Below are 22,322 nucleotides of genomic sequence, written 5' to 3' on the forward strand. Positions count from 1 at the left end.
TGCCAGTTTACCCCAGCTGAACATCTGGCTCAGTGACAGTGGCTGTTGTTAAATTAACAGTGTTGCCAACTCTCATGCTTTTATCAGGAGTCTGGTAATAGTGCTTTTTCTTAGCACATGTCATGTGATTAGGTGAGATTCTCAGCTTTCACTGGGAAAAAAAAAAAAGAAATGTGTAGCCCTCGTGCTGCAGAGAAAAGCTTGAAACGTGATCTGAGTGCACCTTAAAAATTCAAAAAAAAAAAAAAAAAAAAAAAGGGGAAAATAAACAGAGCCCCCAAGTTTTCGTTGTTGTTTCTGTTTTACAATCTCATGATTTGTAAGCCAATCTCGTGATTCTGGGGCTTGACTTGGGGTTTCTGAACACTTGGGGTTGGCAGTACAGGAAACCTGCCAAGAATGATGGCTCTTGCTTTGACTTCCAGGCCCATTTCTACGTCATATCGGCCCGAGTGTAAGTTTAGAGAAACCAAAGCTCTGATTTCTTTGAGGTGCCGTTTCACTTTCGTAGGTGAATCGAGACGGTCCTGAACCTCAACCTACCCCAAATTTGCTCCCCACCACCAAAAAATAAAATATTACAAACCCTTTGAAGAGGCAGCACTCAGACAATTCCCAGTCACTGCTCATCCCCCTGAACACGGCTCAGTGTGATGTGACATGAGAAGATCGGGGGTGGGAGGGGCCGCTCATAGAAAAAGAGGACAAGGGGCAGGGAAGGGGACAGTGGCTGGACGTGGCAATCAAGGCAAGCTAAGTGGTGCTGGTGGTGGGCACAGATCACCTGTCCTCTGCTGTCCCGCACCCTGTTGTCAGTTTCTCTCTGTCTATGGAGGTCTAGGAATGGGCATGGATGGCACAAGGAGGTGGCTGAAATTCACTGGCAATTAGCCCTTCCCAGCTGTGTCTGTGGGGACGGCTGTGCCAGATGAGGTGTTCACCCCTGGCGAAAAAGCAGGTAGTGATGGCATTGCTGCTCTCTGCCAGAGGCAGGAGGCTATATCCTCTGGCTGGGGTTCTACGGAGGTCTGCCAGTGGAAAGTGAAAGCCGGGAGAGGCTCTTAATTAACATCTGCCAGGTGCCTTCCCTGTCTACCCTGTTCACCTGTTGGGGAGAGGCTTTGGGGGCTATTTGAGCAGCTGCGACCTCCCCTTTTTGGAAGGCCTTTCCATGCGCAGGTGCCAGGCAGGGACTCTGGGCCACTGTCCCATGGGACTACACTTCCTTTTCCACATGGCCTGCTGTGTGTGAATTTGCAGGATTCCCACGGTCCCCCGATAAGGAAGGGGAGTGAGCTGGAGTCTGTTCTGGCTCTCACATCACCCACAGAACTGTCAGCTGAGTTCTGATTGCAGAAAGCTTATTAGTGGGGATGAGGTAAGAGGGAGACCGTTTTCAATTCCTAGGTGGAGCTTGCAGTGCTGCCAGCTATAACAATCATCCTTTGAGTTGCAGGCTGATCTGATCTGTGGGGAAGTCACTGAGTGAGAAGAGTAACTAGAGAACCCCGGAATGTCCCAATTTGTGAGTCTCTCCTCTGCTCTGAACTCCCTGCGGGAAGCATGGCTGGGCAACTTTTGCCTATTCTATGTAACGGTTGCTTCCGATACATGCATGACCTCCCTCTCGCAACAAGGTCTTGTCCATGCAACTGTGAGTTCTGGTGACCATCGGGGTGACATCTGGAATGGGAGTAAGTGACACTGCAGCTGCATTTCACCTCTGACCTTCAATTCTGCTTGTGCTTTGAAGGGAAGACACATGAAAACCAGTTTCCATTGCAGGCCAAAATCTGCCTGCTTGAACAAACTCAAGATGGACTTTCACTGGGTAAATAACAACACAACCTCTTTAAAACATATCCAGCATTCAAGTTCTTATTTCAGATTGTCATACTCAAATCAGAGCAAGGTGGGGATGGCTTTCAAATTTCTTATACTAGGTGTCTGGCACTGCTGGTGCCCTCAGCACAACCCCTGCTTGCTGGAGGCTCAGAAATGCCAATTTTTGATTAAAAATGCTGTCTGCAGCTCCAATTCTCAGTTTGTACCTGGTGACAAGAGCGCCTCAGCATGTGGCATTTCAGAGCAATGTGAAAAATAAGGATGCAGCTGGGGACAGTTTGTCTCAAGCAACTGGTAATAGGCTAGAGTAAAGCTTGTCAGTGTGGGAGAGACAGAACTTTCTCTGGGGATGGTCCAAGACTGCGGAATGAACTCTCTCTAGAATTAGGGACCATCACAAACCTCACCACTTTCCTTTCCAAGGCCAGGTGCATTTCTTTGACCTTGCCTTCTGTCACATAAACACAGAGCAACAGGTATATTTATTTTTTTTAAAAGCAACTACCAGAACAAAACACTCCCCTGAACACGCTTCTCCCTCTGGGGAGAGGATGAGAGCACAAACAACCTGTGACAGATGTGTAGCCACTTTGCTTGATGAACGGCTGGAAGGCGCTCAGAGGCTATGGTGACAAGCTTGTATAGGGACTTATATAGAACAGAATAGAAGAATAAAGACTTTCACATCTGTCTGTTGCTGTCAGAAGCACTACCCTAGACCAGCTGCTGGCATTTCAATCAGTTGGCCAGAGCAGGTCAGCATGACTTGGTGATTAAAACACAAGTGGCTGCTAGGGCCTTTACTACACTAGGGCTCCCATGGCTGCTATGGCACCACCTGTAAAGCTACAACAGGCAGGTCTCCAGTGGAAGTTTTTAAAGAAAAAATTGACACCTGCAAGAGGAAACATGGTCCAACGGGCAGGGCCTGGGACTCAGGAGAGCGAGTTTCTATTCCTGGCTCTGCCGCTTCTCAAATGGCAAGAGAGGATAGCCAAGGCCAGATTAATGAGCCAGGAGGCAGCTTTGGAAGAGTCTTGGTGTAAATCTGAAATGCCACCAGCAAATGATTGAAGCGGGACTGATTTACAATGTGGTCCATAGCTTGCAATTGCTCTCCAGTCACATTATGCATTGTCTCTCCTCTTCCAGAGGTGTAGGAGATGACAGCACTTGCCATATTATGTTCTGAAATGGTTCAGTACGGGCCATTGCTTCTGGCGTAGGTTGAAACCTGGAAATTATTTTGAGGGGTCAGCAATTAGGTGTTTGTTTGAGATATTAGCATTATCCCAGAATCCTTTCCAGTGCGCTTTGGGATTGAAGAGGACTCCTTAAGAGCTTTAGCCTCATCCCAAGAGGGCTTGGGGGATTTCAGATGTGTCTTTGGAAAGTTCTGGAGGTGCTCATGAATTGGTAAATCCAGGTCAGCCATGGTTCCATTGTACTCACAGGCTGTGTGTGGGTGTATCTCCAGATTTTGGGTGGAGGTATATGTGCCAGAATGGGCAACCATTGGATGGGTGTTCATTTAAATGTTCCAGGTGTAATACTCATTGCAGCATTGAGCTGTTTGTCCAGAAAATTGGTATGTGAGATCAGACTGGTGTGCAATATTTAGCGGGCAGGTATACCAGTCAAGAGTTGCTATTTGAAGTGTGTGTGCATTGGCACCCCATGTTGTGCTTGCGAGTTTTTGGACAAGGGTAGTCCTTGCTTTTACTTTTTCACATCTTTTCCAGATGAGCTTTAGAAGTCAGACTTGTATCCAAGGTTACACTCAAGTACTTCAGACTGGGTTCATTTCAGGCTGTTGACTGAGAAAGGAGACACGAAGTGGTTCCTTGACGGCTTTGTTGTTTCGGTGAAAGGCTACTAGCAAGGTTTCAGAGGCACTGGGATGGCGTTTCCAGTACTGAGGTTGGTGGAGAGGATGTTGCTGACGGTGGTAAGGTCTTTACCTTGTGGCACAACAGCAACGCCATTGGCACAGATGAATTTATGCCAAGTTTTATCAGGTAAGTCACTAATGTAGATGTTGAATAGTGAAGGAGCAAGCACAGATTCTTGAAGTAGACTATCACAGGGGGTGCATGCTTTGCTGATATACCCACTGAACAGGAAACGGTATCTATGGTTGCTCAACATAGTGGCCAGCAGTCATATAGTGCTATGGCATTTGATAGCCTTTGATGCCTTGAGCGATAGCCCACATCTCCATAACATGTCGTACGCAGTGGAGAAATCTATCAGCACTGTTCCAGTTTTTAGATTCCACCTGAAGCCAGCCTCAGTGTGACCAGTAATGGCGAGAACCTAGTCGCAGAAACTTCGTCACAGTCTGAAACCAGCCTATTGCTTTGGCAGGATAGCCTGAAATATAGGGGTGAGAAGGCCAGTGAAACCCTATCCATTAACGGGTGAATTGTGGAGAGGGTGATATTGGGCAACAGCTGGTTTCCCATGTTTGTGATGTCAGTGACTATTGACTCACACCAGTATTTTGGGATCTTTTCTGTCAAATATATGGCAGCGAATACATCTGCCAACTATCCTCTTCTCTTTGCTCCCAAATTCTTGAGGAATTGGGATATATCATCCTTGCCAGAAGCTTTCCCATTTTTAGTGGCGATGTGGGCCTTGATTATTTCTTCTCTAGTGTCTGGGGCTGAGAGTGAAGTGCCGGGGCTTTGTCAGACATTCGGAAGTGCTCTCTCTGAACCTTCTGTCTAGTCAGTTTGTCAGTTTTGGTCGTTGAATTCCAGAGAAGGTGTGAGGTGACAGCATTAGCCGTCATTTTCGATTGATGGTATTTTGCTGGGTCAGCAACTCCAAGCACACGGAGGAGTGCCCAGGCTTTGCAACTGCAATGAGTGAAGTCAAGACCCTCCACTGTCTCATTCCATCTTCTCAGACGCACAGAGTTCAACGGTTCTATTAGTGCTTTTGCTGCGTCCGGATCACTGCTCTTCTCACACTTTTTAAAGAGTGCCTCTGTCTCTGGCTGCCAGCAAGGAGCACAGACCTTGCCATAGCCATGAGGAATGTGTTTCACAGCAGCTTTGATAAGAAGGTGAACAAGGTCGTAGTATTCTAGGAAAAACTTGATACGCTGCATCCTGTCTTAACTGCTGTGGTACATGCAACCAGGGCTTTGGAGCTGTGCTCCAGCTCCCGGCAAAAACCTGCAGCTCCACTGCTCCGGAGATGCTCCGCGCTCCAGCTCTGGGCTCCGCTCCAAAGCCCTGCATGCAACCCAGTTTGCTTTGCAGAAATTCTAGCACCATTTCAGCATTGATTCAATCAGCAGAACTCCACAGCTGACCTGCATAACGGTGGAGTGGTGTTGGCCGCAAGGAAAGTTTCCAAGCACTGTTTGTAAAACTTGCAGGAGGACATCAATATTGTCCTTCATCAGAAAACAGAGGTCTGGGTTGTGTTTAGTGTTCCATGTGGCTGAGTGAAAATTCCCTACTTGTTTAGGGTTGTAAAGAAGGTAGACATCTACAAATGAGGCCCAGTTTGTGAGTTGCTCACCGGCTGTATCATTTCTGCTATAGTCTCATTGCGAGTGGTGGCTATTAAAGTCACCAGGGTAGCAGCTGGGTGGAGAAAAGATGGTGATGTGGGCTCCTGCCATTCAAGATTTGGAGGTTTGTAGATGTTTGTTATGGTCAGTCAGCTCTCTGGCTCTTATTGCAGCAATAGAGTTTCCCATGGTCTTGGATTCCTCCGGGACTGCAACATCTTTAAGACCATGGCCGATGGATGTGGCAAGTCTGTACTTCGCGTTGTTCATAGTGGCAATGAGTTCATAGCCACACGTTTAGTATCTTGCAGCTTGCTCAGACTCTGCAGCATGAGTTTCTTATAGAGCAGCAACAGCAACGTTATTCACCTAAGAACTCATCAAAGATAGTCACCCTTAGTATGCGACAGACCGTCCACATTGTGCTGATCTATACATAGAGCTGATCCGGCAGTTCCTCAAGGCAACTCCAGACAAGGACTCTTAACAAATGTCACAGGACAAGACAACAGCCTTCATGTTGCATGTTATTGCATATAATGCATTTTGCTGACCTCCTGGTATGATTGTCTCTGCCACTGATCTCCTGTATTACCTTGGGTGAGTCACTTTACTTATCTGTGTCTGTGTTTCCCATCCCACCCTTTCTCAGTTCAGTTTCCAAGCAGTTCAGGGCAGCTCACTTGATGTATGTAGAGTGCCTAGCACAACAGATCCCTGATCTTAGTTTAGGCCTCTAGGTGTGACCAGAATATAAATAATAATAACAAGGCCTTTTGCGGCTATGACTTTTAAACTCTATTGCCCACCCACTGTGATAAATAAAGTAAAATAAATACAGATATATACTAAATGACACACACATGGATTGAGAACATCTATTTTTCTCCAGGCAAACTCCCTGACAGATGTAGAATGAATTGCATATGCTATGCAGAAGTTATTAACATCAGCTACAGTAGAAAAATGTATTAAAGGAAGACATGTGATTGTTCATGAGTCTGTGCTTTCAGGCCTCCCCTCTAACAGCTTCTGCAGCTGCAGCTCATAACATGAGTTTGTGCCTTGACTACAAGGAGTAGAAAGGACATGAGAACTCCTTACCCAGTGTCTGCCCAGCAAGTATTCGTCCGTTCTCCCCCAGGACAGCGGCCCGTGCATGCCTCTCGTTCGAGTACTGTACGAACGCATAGCCCTTGTGAACGGAGCAGCCCACCACTCTGCCGTACTTGGAGAAAATGGTCTCCACATCTGATTTCTTAACGACGGCTGTGTTGAGATTCCCAATGAAGACTCTGGAGTTGATGGACTTGGGGTCGTTCTTGTTTGTGATGTTACTTGTCTGCACCTTCAATGACATCTTGAACACCTGGGTAAACAAGTCAGGAGGGTCAGGAAGGGTGTGACATGCTAGAGGGAACAGCATGAATGTAATAAAAATGGGGATCAGAGAGAGAAGGAATTTGGGATTACAACCCTTCATCACACTGCAAACCAATAAACAACCCCATCACTTCATGCAGCAGTTTGTGGGGACTGCAGGTGCCCCCAGACCCACGGCTGGAATAACAGCTGCAGAAGGAAGAGGCTACGCTGCAGTTCTGCACCCCGGAATTGCATTTGAGGGGTTTGCATGTGACAACCTCACCACCTGGTCCCACCCATGTAAACTTTGATTACTCCAGCTCCCCTTGGGTGGAGTAGATTGTCCCTGTGCCATTCCTTTCACCCAGTTCTGGTCCTTCTCATTCAGACAGACCTAAAAAAGTCAATGGAAACTTCAGCCTTTTGTCTGCAGTGCATATTTTGCCGAGCTGCTGTAAAACTACGCTATTCAGCAGGATGCTTTTGTCTGCCACTGAGACTGTACCTGAACATGCATAGTAGTACTGTAAGCTATTTTCAATATGCAATGCGGTGCCTGCTTTGGAACACCATTGGACAAATAAGATTCACATTTCCCACTATCTCTCCTGACTCATACATTATTCACTCCCCCAGATCAATCTGAACAGCTTTGTACTTTGCATTAGAAAGCCAAACAGAGCAGGCAGCCAGACTTTAACTTTCATTTTCTTTTCTACAACACAAAGTCAACATAACCAGTGCCAGCTCAGCTCTGAGCTGGTGTCACTAAAACTAATACCAGGGTTTGGCTCATTTTTCCGCCAGTGCCCTACAGCCTCCGCCTTCCCTGCTCCAGGCTAGTGCAGAGATGTGGTGAAGCCAATCCCACGTCGTCTGTTGGCTGTGTGTCTGCAAGTGTTTACAGAAGCCTGAAGTAGACTCTGAGTGAATCTGCGAAAGCGCTGAACGCCCGCAGCTCTCACTGGAGTTGACCGAGTTCTGGTTACTCAACGCTTCTCAGGATCAGAAATCAGTCACCTAGGCCTGTGCCAGGAATATTTCAATTTGCTTCCGAGCGAGATTGCTTTGTGTGTAAGATCCTGCAAGCATCATTTCCTAGACTAAAGGTTTGATACTAGTTATCAGAGCTACAAGCTATAATCTGGGCATTTTAGATAAAACGTATCCGTCATCTGATTCACTCTCTTTCATCTATAAAGACAGTACAGGGATATCAGGAGGTTCCTCTGGCTTCTGGTAACCACGGGAACTGGGTCTGTGATGTTGTGAATACCCCCACCCCCCGCGCGATGTTTGTGTATGTCCTGATTTAGTTTTTCTGCACTTTACTTTGCATGTTTGATAGTTTATAAATTATTTAAAATAAAAAAAAATAACAATAATTAAAAATACTGAAAGATCTCATTGCAGGATTCTGTTCCCCTGCACTCGGAGTCTGATTTCAAGTTACTTAAAGAAAAAGTCACTGCAGCTTTTCCACAACTAGCTCAAAATGAAACTCCAAGGGTCTGTTTCTGAGTGTTCTCAAATGGATGCTCTGGGGAGAAGGTGGTTGCAGGGGCATCTCCAGGCACTAGTGCACCAAGCGCGTGCCTGGGGCGGCAAGCCGTGGGGGGCGGCCTGCCGGTTGCTGTGGGGGCAGCAGTCAGGGATCCTTCGGCGGTATGCCTGTGGGAGGTCCGCTGGTCCTGCGGCTTCGGCGGCAATTCAGCGGTGGGTACGCCAAAGGCGCGGGACTGGCGGACCTCCCGCAGGCATGCCGCTGAAAGCTGCCTGACTGCTGTGCTTGGGGCAGCAAAATACATAGAGCTGCCCCGGGGTGGCTGTGTCCTCCCCCCTCATGCATCTATGGAGGGGCCACTTATTTAGGTCCCTACACGTGGATTTTTGCAGGCAAACGTTAAGCTTTCCATTCTCCTTTGGCATAAATCCTTTCTGTCATGTGATCCCTGCCCTGAGGCCTCACGTGCTGAACAGAGTGAAGTTAATTGCTCCACTCTGAGATCCTGTAGCTGGAATAATACACAGGCATTCCATACCACAGCTGGAATCGCTCAGCAGTGCAAATTATGAAATGTGACCACATATTCACTGTGTGCTGAAATCCCCTTGGGTTCTCCTAATTGACTCAGCTGCCAGAGGTACCTGTAATGCCCGGGTGAGTCCTGCCAATCACACAGAATATCCAATCCAGGTTTTGCACAGTATTTAAATGTCTCTGGAGGCACAACTAGAACTAGATTGTGTCACCTAGGCACAGACCTGAACTGAGGGTGGGAAACCTGCTCAACATTGCATTCCCAGCCAGCTCTGTGGCTGATGTGAAGGGGAGGGAACAGGGTAGTGGACCCTCCTCCTTCCCCATCCCATTTGCAGCGATGTGAGTCTACACGCCCCCAAGCAGAGGGACTCTGCTTGTTACAAGCCCCTGTGTGATGTGTGCAACAGACAGGAGCCGCCTCTCTCCACAAGGGTCAGTCTTAACGTGACCCAGAGGAGTCAGACACCTCTTGGAGCACAACGTATTAAATGTCCACCAGTGAGTTCAGTTGCTTCTCATAGCACAGGGGCGAGTCTTTTTCCCTTCCTGAATCCTGTGAATGTAAAACTATCTGAGTCCCGATTCCTAGCCAGATGAAATATAAGAGTTAGCTAGTAATCTGGTTGTACATATGTTATTTGGGTAAAGCACACACCAGCATCATACCAGGCATTCTCCACAGTGTGACAGTTCCTTCACTGCTTGCTCACGTTCTTGTAAGGAGCTCAGATACCAAAATGATGATCATGGTATAAAGACAAAAATAGATAGACAGAAAGCATGGTGTATACTGGGCTAAATAGACAGACAACAATGTGTATATGGGGATAGATAGATAGATAGATAGATAGATAGATAGATTTTTACATTTATCCATAATTTTTGCATCATAAAGAGAACCCCCCCCCCAGCAGATATAAGTAGCTGCATGGGAAAAAATACAGGCACTGAACATATTTGCACACTCTTGTAATACATCCCAGTGACTTGGCTGACAGGGCAGTCTGCTTAGAAGCCAGAACTACTGGTTGTAGTCAGGGCCGGCTTTAGGACTTGCGGGGCCCAATTCGAATATCCAGCGGTGGTCCGGGTCTTCGGCAGCACTTCGGCAGCGGGGGGTCTGCTCTGCATCTCCCACGGCACTGAAGGACCCCCCGCTGCCGAAGACCCCGGAGCGGACCCCACCCCCACTGCCGAAATGCCGCTGGAACGGACCGCCGCCGGGTGAGCCTAAGGCGCAGGGCCCTCTTAGGCGCGGATGTAGGGCCCTCTTACCTGCGGGGCCCGATTCCGGGGAATCAAGGGAATCAGCCTAAGGTTGGCCCTGGTTGTAGTAAATAATTTGTGAATTCAAAGGGTAGATGGTAGAACAGGGATCGGCAACCTTTGACACACGGCCCACCAAGGTAAGCACCCTGGTGGGCCGGGCCAGTTTGTTTACCTGCTGCATCCGCAGGTTCGGCCGATCGCGACTCCCACTGGCCGCGGTTCGCCGCTCCAGGCCAATGGGAGTGGTAGGAAGCGGCGGCCAGCACCTCCCTCGGCCCTCGCCGTTTGCCAAAGGTTGCCGATCCCTGTGGTAGAATTTAGACTATAATGGGGTTATCAGTTTATTTTGGTTTCCCATCCCGTCAGTCCTGGCCCCTTTGAAATTTGATTTGGTTTGGATTTCATTGAACACAAACTGCAACCCAGTCAAAAATGCCTGGCGTCAGCTGAATTCATAACAAGTTTTGCATGGTTTTGAAATCACAGCTCAGTCCCTTGTTGCTCTGGCCCCGAATCAGCACGGTGCTTAAGCATCTGAGTAGGGAAAGTTAGGCATGTGCTTAAATTCATGCTGAATCAAGATTGATGCCCCGGGTCTGGGTTTGCCTGGAAGGCTGCAAACCTTACAAAGCTTTGGCTGAGTTTGTAATGAGACCTGGGATGTTTGGCTTGCTTTGGGGGTTTGTAATATATATTTTGCAAAGTTCTACTCTGAATTTTCTTGAGGCTGGAAACAAGAAGTCCCTGTCATGAGCCCAGTTAGCTAACTACCCTCACACACAGGCCACGGGCTGGGGCTGCCTGATTGTCTGCAATGCTCTTTTTGATTTGGGGTGGACATGTCATTGATTCATCAGTTGCTTCCCCAGCACAACTGCATCGGGTGCCATGTCCCCATTACAATCTCTGTCTCAGCTATTCTTGAATTTCAGCATCCGATATGTTTCCATTCTGTCTTGTCAGCCTTATTCCTGTGACACCCTGCATGGAGCCGAGCCATTTCTCACTCCAGGAGCTTCTCTTTTCATCTGGCTCTGAGCTGATTGATTGCAAACCCCTCCTGGTCACTTGTAAAAAGCCCCAGTGAATTTGTTGGCCTTCACTCGGTTCTTGGTGAATTATAGTTCACACCACAAAACAACAGCTTTCTTCTTGCAGGTCCAGACAAGTAGCAATCTCAGCTACATAACAACGTGCAGCATGGAATAAAAACAATACCATAACATTGCTTCACTGGATAATGGGTTTTGGTCACCAAGGGTGAAATTCACCCCTCTGCAAAGGGTAGCATGAAGCCTAGGCGCCACATACTTCTCACATAAGCTCTAGTTTGGGGAGCTAAGTGGTGAATAGGCCTTGTGTGGATGCTCTGCACAAGGGTGAATTTCATCCTAAAGGAACAGTTATTGTTGCACTTCCCTGCCATTAGGCTACCTGTAAGTGAGGGGTTGTGGAAACGGTTACCACATTCTACTGCTGTTCAGTGGCCCACCTGGAAGGAGTTGGTGACTGAAGTTTGTTTCCCAATGGGTAGGTGTTAACATCAGTTATCACCGCTTGCCTGGCAGTGCCAGTCTCCTCAGAGAGACCAAGAGTTCAATGTGCCATGGACCCCTGAAATCCTCTCCCAGCCCAAGAGTTGGTCCCTCCACAACAGGACTCAGGAAAGTTGTGGGGGATGGAGTCGGGATAAGATTATACGTCAGCTGCCTGTGCTGTTCCTGCCCTGAGGGCTCCAGCAATGTCAGTTTTATACCCTGCAGAGTTCTGCCAACACTAAATACATTTAGAAAAAATGGTCTTAAAAAAGGAAAGACAGTTCCCAACAAGCACAGAGCAAGCAGACCCTCTGTACATCATCACGCTCAGTGTCATAGAGTGGGGATCGTGTCTCCCCGGGTTGCAGGCTTCAGAGTCTGTCTGTGAGGGAAAGGACTCTGCCCCAGCCATGGGAGAACTGCTGCTGGCTATACTGTGCTTACCAGGATTCTAGTCTAGCACTTAGGGTTTCAGTGAGATGCTCTCATGGGGAATCTAGTTCAATATTGAAATCCATTTTTATTCATAAATCAAAGCTTTACAAATAATATAGAAAAGCTTTTACCTGCTGGTACTTAATGAAAGTTCTAGGGCCCCATTTGTAAAGTGATCTCAATCCAGCTCCTGCAATTATGGCTGTATCTTTAATGCACGGCAAGCACCTGTTAAAAATGTTCATATCGCTCAAAACAAATAAAAGCCAGCGCTTGCACCCAAGGTTTTGCACTTGCAATCAGCCAGGAGCTCAGTTTTGTGGCTGCAGATGATGACATTTAGGTGTCAAACTCCCTGTTATGCAGCCTCAGGCAGTCTGATGTCTCTCTAGTCTTGCTTTTACATTTCAGTGGCAGAGCTTGTGAATTCAGCCTCCCTAAATGCCTAGCGCTGCAACTAGCCGAGTTGTTGATGAACAGCAGGTGTCACTGTTACCTTGGGAACAGACAGGCTGTCAGCCACTCAGTGACTTGGCTATTAACTAACTCCAATCCATTTTCCATAACCCTAAGCCATGCTGCTCCGATTTCCTTGCCTGTGGTATTCCAGAGACAGCAGCTGAGAAAAGGACTCATCTCTCAAAACAAGGGGGAAGGCTGAATTGACAGCTCTGTGAAATTAAATCTCTAGTCCTGCTCTATCTGCCTGACATCACGCCTGTTGCGGTGGTTGCTGAGCACATACAAAGATGACAGCAGTCCGGTGATAGCCTGATTTTTCTCTCCCTCTTTCCAGAAGCAGGTCTGATTTTGGGGAACACATTACTGCATGTTTCATACATATTGTATGTTACTTCCATGGGAAAAGCTAGCTCAGAGAGATGGAACATGAAATCTCTGTCTCAGAATTTCACTTTAGAGTTCAGGGGAGAGGAAATGTACCCTTGCTGCGTGTGCCAGACTGGTGACCTTACATGGACATAGCCCCTTTCCTCCCAAAGCACTTTCCAAACCAAACACACTGCTACAAACGAGACATCAACCTCCGCTGAAATGCAGCTGACTCTGCCAAAATGCAGCGCCTGCTTAGCAGAGCCCACCAGCTCCATGCTGTCATGCTTCCTTCTTCTTCCTCTGTTGTCAAACACTCCTGACCCAGCCCTTTAATTTTAAAAGCACAAAGGAAGAGACGGTCCAGTCCTTTCATCATTTAAAACCATATTATACCAAGCGCTTGGAAATATGGCATAGGGAACAATCCTTTACTGGGTGCAGTGGGAGGCACTTGATGGCTTAATACATCATTTCCATCTCTACCTTCTTTGATTCTATTAACCCAACATTAAAATTGGAAACACTATGCCTGCTAGATTCCACTCTTAACAAGCTGGACATGGTTTGGGTTTGCTATGATTACATTTCTCTTTTCACCCCTGGAGCTTAAAATAGCCAGAGATTTGTTTTCTTTAAGAATATAAGAACGGCCATACTGGGTCTGATCAAAGGTCCATCTAGCCCAGAATCCCGTCTTCCAACAGTGGCCAATGCCAGGTGCCCCAGAGGGAATGAACAGAACAGGTAATCATCAAGTGATCCATCCCCTGTCGACCATTGCCAGCTTCTAGCAAACAGAGACTAGGGACACCATCCTTGCCTATCCTGGCTAATAGCCATTGATGGACCTATCCTCCATGAACGTATCTAGTTCTTTATTGAACCCCGTTATAGTCTTGGCCTTCACAACGTCCACTGGTAAAGAGTTCCACAGGTTGACTGTGTGTTGTGTGAAGAAATACTTCCTTTTGTTTGTTTTAAACCTGCTGCCTATTAATTTCATTTGGTGCCCCCTTCTTGTGTTATGAGAAGGAGTAAATAACACTTCCTTATTTACTTTCTCCACATCAATCATGATTTTATAGACCTCTATCATATTCCCCATTAGTCATCTCTTTTCCAAGCTGAAAAGTCCCAGTTTTATTAATCTCTCCTCATATGGAAACTGTTCCATACCCTTAATCATTTTTGTTGCCCTTTTCTGAACCGTTTCCAATTCCAATATATCTTTTTTGAGATGGGGTGACCACATCTGCATGCATATTCAAAAAGTGGGCATACCATGAATTTATATAGAGGCAATATGGTATTTTCTGTCTCATTATCTATCCCTTTGCTATGATTCCCAACATTGGTGAGAGGGATGAGCTTTTGAGCTTACACAGAGGTGTCAAAGTTCTCACAGTGCTTTACTCAGGTTATCATCATTATCAGCACAGCAGACTTGGGAAAACTGAGGAATAGAGATGTTAAGGGCCAAACCTTTTCAAGTGCTCACTAATTCTGGGGGCCCAGTTTGAGATATCTAGGTCCTGCTTCTCAGAAAGTGCTGAGCAGCCACTGAGACCCCTTTGGAAAATTTGGGTCCTCAGGCCTTCTCCTACTTCTGCTGCCTTCCAAATTGAATGCTTGGGGTCCTGGAATACATCCTGTTGTCTTTACTCTTTGCATACTCCAAGCTTAGAGCCTGATTCTGATTTCACTTGAACCAGCATAAAACTGGAATCAATGGAGTTACTCTTGATTTACCCCGTGTGTGAGAGGAAAACCAGTCCCTAGAGGGCGAAGAGTTTGAATTCACTTAGTTCTCCACTATCGGCTGGCACCCTGCGTGTGAACTGTAGGTTTTAGCTAGTCTGCCCTAAGCAAAGCAGGGCGTGGTTATTAGCCATCATCTAGATTCCTGGAGAATTGAAGGGAAGATGCTGATACTTCCCTCAGTGATTTGGACTAGTTAGTCTATCAGCCTTTTTTTTGCCTCTGGCCCCGATAAAAGATCCTGCCTTAGGAAAATGCCTTTGGCAACTGCAGGGGGAGAAAGAATTTTCCTTACATGCCAGAAGTCCCAGGGACTGCTGATCAATAGGACTTCCTCTGCCAAGGACTGGGGAGCATAAAGGGCCAGAGGGACTAGTACATGATGAACTGTGACCTTCACCGTGTCCCATGCACGTGCTCAGGCACTCTCCATGGAAGGAGGGAGGTTATTGTCTTAATACAGCTGCAGCTCCAGTATGAATGGCTTTTCTCCCTCTGTCACATTCTTTATCCCAGGAAAGCAAGCTTGCCTTGCCTCAGGATGTTCCTTACTGCTTGGCAGCTGCTGAGTGAGTTGGGGGTGGGGGGTGGGGAGTGGGGGTGGCCTCAGCTTACAGATGGCTGCAATTACTCTCACCACCAGCATTACCTAGGAAGATAGGAACAGCCAGACTGGATCAGATCAATGATCCAGCCAGACAAGGTTTCTGTCTCTGACAGTGGCCAGCACCGGATGTTTCATAGGCTTGGTCTACATTACAGACTTATGTCAGTGTAACTATGTCACACAAAATCCACTCCCCTGAGCGACACAGTTATACTGTCCAAATTCCTTGTGTGGATTGCACTATGTCAATGGGAGGGCTTCTCCTATCGACAGAGCTACCGCGTCCTGGGGAAGTGGAGTACCTACACGTCACAGTAGTGCTATACATGTAGACCAGCCCAGAGGAAGATGCAAGGAACCCTGCTGCAGGTTGTTATAGGATAGCCTGGACCTAGGGAAAGTTTCTTCTTAGCCCTCAATAGCTAGAGATTGCAGAAAGGTTTATGACCCATCCAAACATCTTGTTGATTTTTTTTTTGTATTTACTGTTATAATTCAGTACTTTTGCTATCCATGTAAAATTTCTGATCCCATTGTAATCCTGCTGATCTTTTGGTTTCAATGAGATCTGGTGGCAGTGAGTTCCACAGTCTAACTGTACATTGCTTATAAAAACATTTCATTTTTATCAATTGTGAATTTGCCACCTTTCAATTGCATTGAATGTCCCCCGCCACCCCCGCCATGTTCTTGTGCTGTGATATGGAGATAACAGAAGTTCCAAACCTCCCTTCTCTAGGCTGTTCATTATATTAGATATTTGTACCATGTCCCCTCTTCTCCATCTCTTTGCTAAGGCAAACAATCCCAATCTTTCCCATCTCTCTTCACATGAGAGTTTAGTCAGGCCCCTGGTCATTTTAATCTCTGAACCCCTTCTAATCCTAAGGAAGAAAGAGACCCTTGAGCTCCCGAGCCCAGGAGACACCTAAAGTGGAGGGAGTGGGGTGCCTGTTCTGTTAAGGGTGACTAGAGTCCTGTAAGAGAAGGAGGGTGGGAAACTTGCCAGTGACAATAGAACACTGACTTCACCTGGGGCGTTTTGAAAAGCCTGTATGCCTGATCTAGCCACATGTACTCGGCACACACACATAGCTAAGAGCAATCCAAAAGCCCACGCTGGGTGCTTGCAGCGCGTTCCACATGCCCCCATGTTAGATGCTCTTGCTTTTGTGCATGTACTTTTCAAAACCTGGTTCAGGAGTTGGGCAAACCTGAAATCCCTTCGGAGGGAATCTAATCCGCTTGTTTGGCTTTGCCAGGATCCAATACCATTACCCACCTTACACCAGCTAGGTGTGTGCAAAGGTTGCTCTTGGGTTTTGCACAGGCACGTAGGAATCTCATTGCATTATGCAGCCACTTGGTAGAATGGGCAGAAAAGTAGTAGTCCATTTGGTGGCTGTTATTAACAAATGCTCCCCCTCTCAGTGTTTCAGGTTAGCTTTTAGAATCAGATGTTTAGAATTTGCATAGCATTTTATCTGGTTTATTTTAGTTCCCAACCTGCTCCGATCATGTCTCTTTAGCTTCCCTGCTTCATGCTATCTTGGCAGAGACAGGCCTTTTCATTCTCCTCTCTCTCAGGGATCCTAGGAACCCTGGTTAGGAAAAAAAACCCACCCAAACCCTAGCACCAAATCAAATAAAATCCTATCGGCCCTCTGCCCCTCCTCGCTGCATCTCTGAAGAACGAAAATGCCAATATCTCAAGTGCTGGCTTAGGAAAGCTTCAGCCTGCTATTAGCCTAAATGCTTTCCAAATTCTAATGAGCCCAGAATGGTGATATTTACAAATGTTTGAATCTCGGACCAGCTGTTTGTGTCTGTAAACACGAATAACATCAGCAAGCTGAGCTCTCTCAGGCTGTGTAGGAGGAATGTGGGTAAAGCTGCCTCAGTGCAGCGAATATGTGGCCTGAATAGAGAGAGGGATATGATATCCGAATGATTCTCAGCGGAATAGCAGGCCGGATTCCATTGAAATCAACTGGGCCAGATCCTTAGCGGGTGCAAATCAGGGCAGTTCCATTGAAGTCAGTGGAGCTAATCCATAGAGTGTATATATTTTTGTAAAATAAGGAAAAAGCTGTGGACAAAGCACATCTTGTTCCAGGAGTATTGCTGCCCGATGAGTCTTTCACTCTGAGAAGTGACATATCAGTGTTCTGTCAATTTAGCTTCCTTGCTAACTAATAAAATAACCACTTAGCACTCTTACAGATCACACTTTTCACCCCGAGATCTCAAAGCTCTTTGCAGAGGTGCGTAATCACTATTATCCCCCTCTTACAAAATGGGGAAACTGGGGCACGAACACGTGATGTGACGTACCTCAGCTCACACAGTGAAATGGTAGACAAAACAAATCCCTGTAACTTGCTTCATCCAACTGCTCTGACCTTGGACCTATTTACTCCTCCCCTGGCGATCTGATCATTGTAATTCTTGCGGTGAAATGACCAACCTTAAAAAAGCTGCATCTGATTCATAGAATATCAGGGTTGGAAGAGACCTACACCTACTGTGTGTCTCCAGCAAGTGAAACGAGATCCCAGAAGCAGGGCCGGCTCTGGCTTTTTTGCCGCCTTAGGCAAAAAAGCCACCCACCGCCCCCCTCCCCTCCCCTCTCCCCAGCGCGGCAGGGGAGGGCGCCGAGCCCGGCCACGGGCCCGCAATCCCCGACCGACCAGAGTGCCAGGGGGAGGGTGGAGAGCCTGGCTGGGGCTCTCTGCTCTCCCCGGCGGCCAGAGCGCCGGGGGGAGGGCGGAGAGCCCCTGGCGGCCAGAGCGCTGGGAGGAGGGCGGAGAGTCCGGCTGGGGCTCTCCGCTCTCCCCAGCGGCCAGAGTGCCGGGGGGAGGGCGGCGAGCCCGCCACGGCTCTCCGCTCTCCCTGACCGTCCGGAGCGCCGGGAGGAGGGCGGTGAGCCCAGCCAGGGCCCCGCTCTCCTCAACCGGCCGGAGCGCCTGGGGGAGGGCGGCGAGCCCAGCTGGGCTGCTCTCCCCGACCGACCGGGGCCCCGCCGCGCCGCCCCCCTCCAGGCGCCGCCCCAAGCACATGCTTGGTGGGCTGGTGCCTGGAGTCGCCCCTGCCCAGAAGGCTCACAGCTTTGCGGTGTGGTTCCAGGAGAAGGGTGTGTTTTGGCTACTGCGGGGGCTCCAGAAATCATAGAATCATAGAAGATTAGGGTTGGAAGAGACCTCAGGAGGTCATATAGTCCAGCCCTCTGCTCAAAGCAGGACCAGTCCCCAACTAATTCATCCCAGCCAGGGCTTTGTCAAACCTGACCTTAAAACCACTAAGGAAGGAGATTCCACCACCTCCCTAGGTAATTCCACCACCCTCCTAGTGAAAAAGTTTTTCCTTATATCCAACCAAGAGAACTCAGTAGCCCATGTGCGCAGAAATACAAGCCCTCGAGACCCACCCACCCCACTCCTGTGCTCGGCTGTCTTCTTTGGGTCCACTGGAAACCAGATCAGATTTAACTTAGAGTCCTCATTTGCAAAGCCTTCCATGGGATTGGCCCAAATTCCGAGGGGCCTCATCACTCTGCATAATTATGGCTTTCCATAACAGTTGTGTTCTCCCACATCAGTGGAGTTGCCAGCCTTAAGAGTGAGGCCGGAGTGTGCGGGAGATGACTGTCTCAGACCTGGTCCATGCCTCCGAAGCTCTGTCTCAGACCACATCAGGATGAGTAGGAATCAAAGACAAACCCCATTTCTCTCATTACCATTCCCACAATACCACTACCTTCCCACCCCTGAAACCAATCAAAAACCCCATCCGTAATAAACAGTCAAGTCCCAGCTGACAGGAGAGGAATGAGAGAAGCCTCTCTTTATGTGCACACATTACTTGGAGAGAAACTCGATGCCATGGTGATGAGGAGCCGTAAAGGAACCTCGATCGATAGCTCTGTCTCTGCTGTCATGTCCCTGTACTTCCCTCACTTACCTGCCCCACAGTGCCACCCATTCCTCCAATCTCTGTCCAACTTCCCTGACCTTGGAGCACGTCACTCCGCCTGCCAGCTCCCGCTCCCTGCAGTCTCCATCCTAGTTCTCGGCTTAGCTACAAGCCCCCCCCCCCCCCCCCGGGGCATCCATCTAGGCGTTTATGTCCTTCACTGACCTATCTTTTATCGCTCACTTCACTTCTGTCTCCATCCCCCTCTGGCCCCATATCTAGTCACCCTACTCCTCATCTCTCCATGCCACCTCATAGGCACAGACATTTCCCTCAAGCTCTTACCTCACTCCTCTGTTCCACCTGACCTCTGGGCTCTCCTACCTCCCTCCACCTCAGTCTGCTCATGACACTCCTCTGCTCTTCCATACTCTGCTGGCCTCACTCCTGGAGCTGGGCACCCTGCTACTCCCCTCTCCTGGACACAGCTCCATTACTTTACGTGGTGCTTTCCAAACACCGACTGAGACATACTGCACCAGGTCTTCTTGTACCCTTCCCAGAACCCCCTGTGGCTGGTGCACGCATGTCCCTCTTTCTCTGGTGCTGCCCCATCTATCTGGACTCTTTCCCTCCATCCTTCCATGGCACCAAGTCACAACCATCCTTTGAATACAGATTGAAACAGGTGGGGAATTCTCACTGCCTTGGCCGAGGAAGAGGGGAAGTTCTCCCTAGCCCTTGAGCACCAGCTCAGGAGTAGGAGGAGCTGTGCTCTCCTCCCCCTCCTCCTTACTTTATCATCCTGGTGCAAATCTTTCTCTCCAGCGTGTGACAAGTTCTCACTCTGTGAAGCGCCCTGGCACTGTATGGTAGGCTTGCACAGAATGGATAATAGATCGCCTCTTTCAGGGTCCCCAGTAATCACTCTTGCTTGCGGATGCTGTTCAGGAATTGCAGAATGAGATAAGATATGGGATTGAAAGGCGTCTGGATGGCAGGCATACACTCCTGCTCAGGCGCCAGATGGTGGATGCAAAGTCAGGCCAGATGATGGCAGGCCACTAAGAAGGACTTGGGATGGAGCCAGCAAGGATCTGGAGTCTCCATTGACGTGCCAAGCAAGATGTTACGTGAGTGTAACATGCCCATCAAAATATTCCTTTCAAACTGGAAAAGGAACAATAACCTCTGCTCTGGAGCCAAACCTGTAGAAAGCTAATATACTTCTGGGTTATAATCCTAGCTCGGAGAAGGAGTCTGGTATAGTGGTTAGAGCAGGAGGCAGCTGGGAATCATGGCTCCTGTGTTCCTGCTCTGACTTGCTGTGAGAATTTGGGCAAGTCATTTATCCTTTCAGTTTAGTAACAATGACTTGTCTGAGGCTTAATAAACTGTTTACAAAATGCTTTGAGATCTTAGACAAAAAGCCTGTGCAAGGAATAATTCTGCTGGCGAGACAGAAGCCCATATTAGCCTATTGTTCCCCAAAGAAAGCACTTTCTCTGTGCCCTTTCAGAGCATTTCACTGAGGGCCTTTTTTCCCCTTTTTTTCTTTAACATATAATATTCATTTCACAGCACTTAGTGCCCCTGTTACTGTAACAACTAAAAAAGGGACATTTTTAATCATCACATATTAATATTTCATGCTTCCACTAATTGCATTCTAGCAATGTGAGCATTACACGGCATATGCAGATTAAATCCAGCACCTTAGCAGCCACATTGGCTTTGGTTCTTTCCACGGGGAGGGAGGGATACAGCTCTCCAGAAAGCCTCTACATTGTGCAGCATCTTATCAAGGTGTTCTATTTTTGATATGTTGAGTAAAAGGCCAAGGGGAGTCCTGGCTTGAAAAAGAGCAGGGATCTTGGTGATATGTCTGATTCATAGGTGTGGGAACTAAGGGTGCAGGGAGTGCTGCAGCACCCCCAGGTTTTATGCAGGGCTCTGCTGCTGGCCTCACGCCCACCCCCAGCTGTGGCCCCAGCCTCAGCCCTCTTACCCCTGTCTGGGTCCCCGCTTCCTGGAGACAAAGCCCTGCTGCCAGCCCCAGCTCTGTGGGGGGGAACGGACAGGGGTAAGGGGGATGGCTTTCAGCACCCCCACTATTAAAAGTGTACCAGCTAGGGTTGCCAGTTTTGGTTGGATGAATTCCTGGAGATTTATTACATGACATAATCTTTAATTAAAGATTAATCTTTAATTCCTTGAGACTCCAGGACAATTCTGGAGGCTTGGCAACCCTAGTTCCAGCGCCACTGGTCTGATTAGAAAGGTGCATGCTGCCGAGACAGGCTCTATATGACTATTATAATGGTGACAACCGTATTCATGGCATGTTACATTACCACAGCCGTTATACCAATCTACACCACAACGAAGGCTGCAACATGCTCGACTTGAGTTAAAAAAAAGGCAAAAAAAAAAGAAAAGAAACAAAAGGGTGAAATGAACTTCCCGCCATAATATCTGTCAATTACATAGGCATTCTTCATCTATAGAGCTCAGAGTGCTTCACAAAGGCAGGCAAGTACCACTATCCCTCTATTTCAGGTGGGGAAACTGAGGCACAAAAGGGGGAAGTGAATTGTCCAACCTCACACAACAAATCTGTGGCAGAGCCCGGGACAGGACACGCATCTCTCAGCAGGATGCCCAGACCACAAGGCCTTGCCACCTCCCACGGACTGGAACATGCAAAGCATAGGTAGGCTTTGTGAAACCACCTTACAAACACCCCCATCTAGATCTTGCTCCCTTTCTAGTGTTTGAGGGGAGGAGGATAGGTCCACTGCCCCTCCACTGTCCCTGTGGTCCCTTCAGGTGTTATCTGACCCATCTGCCTCCCCTTAGGAGCTCCAGAGTCTCTCTTGCATCTTCAGGGCTCTCCTTCTGTCCTGGCCAAGGTTCTGACTTCTGTCTTTCCCAAGGGTGAGATGTGAAAGCAGCAAAAAGCAACGTGTGAGCAGCCAGGAAAGCACAGACGGGCCCCTGGAATCTTACCTTTCTAGCCATGTCTCAGTAGAGAGTATTCAGACACCGAAGAATTAAATGTGTCTTATAACTGGCTCCCTGACTGAGAAATGCACCTACGGAGACTGGAGGCAGTCAATAAAGCAGACACTGGAAGCATCTGCTTCCATGGCTTTGGCTCGACCAGGATTTAAAGGCGTGACATCA

The 22,322-nt window shown here is 48.1% G+C and overlaps 1 protein-coding gene across 5 annotated transcripts in view; it reads right to left on the reverse strand.

Annotated features, from left to right (window-relative positions):
* Window positions 1-22,322, reverse strand: part of RALY (RALY heterogeneous nuclear ribonucleoprotein) — a 281,278-nt gene that overhangs the window by 36,851 nt on the left and 222,105 nt on the right. For all 5 annotated transcript variants that reach the window (XM_054046431.1, XM_054046432.1, XM_054046434.1 and 2 more), the window contains one exon: window positions 6,479-6,743. In XM_054046431.1, the coding sequence (XP_053902406.1) occupies window positions 6,479-6,734 (256 nt within the window). In that variant the 5' untranslated portion in view covers window positions 6,735-6,743. The remainder of the gene's footprint in view (window positions 1-6,478; window positions 6,744-22,322) is intronic.

This window comes from Malaclemys terrapin, chromosome 12 (genome assembly GCF_027887155.1).
Source record: "Malaclemys terrapin pileata isolate rMalTer1 chromosome 12, rMalTer1.hap1, whole genome shotgun sequence".
NCBI classification, from domain to species: Eukaryota; Metazoa; Chordata; order Testudines; family Emydidae; genus Malaclemys; species Malaclemys terrapin.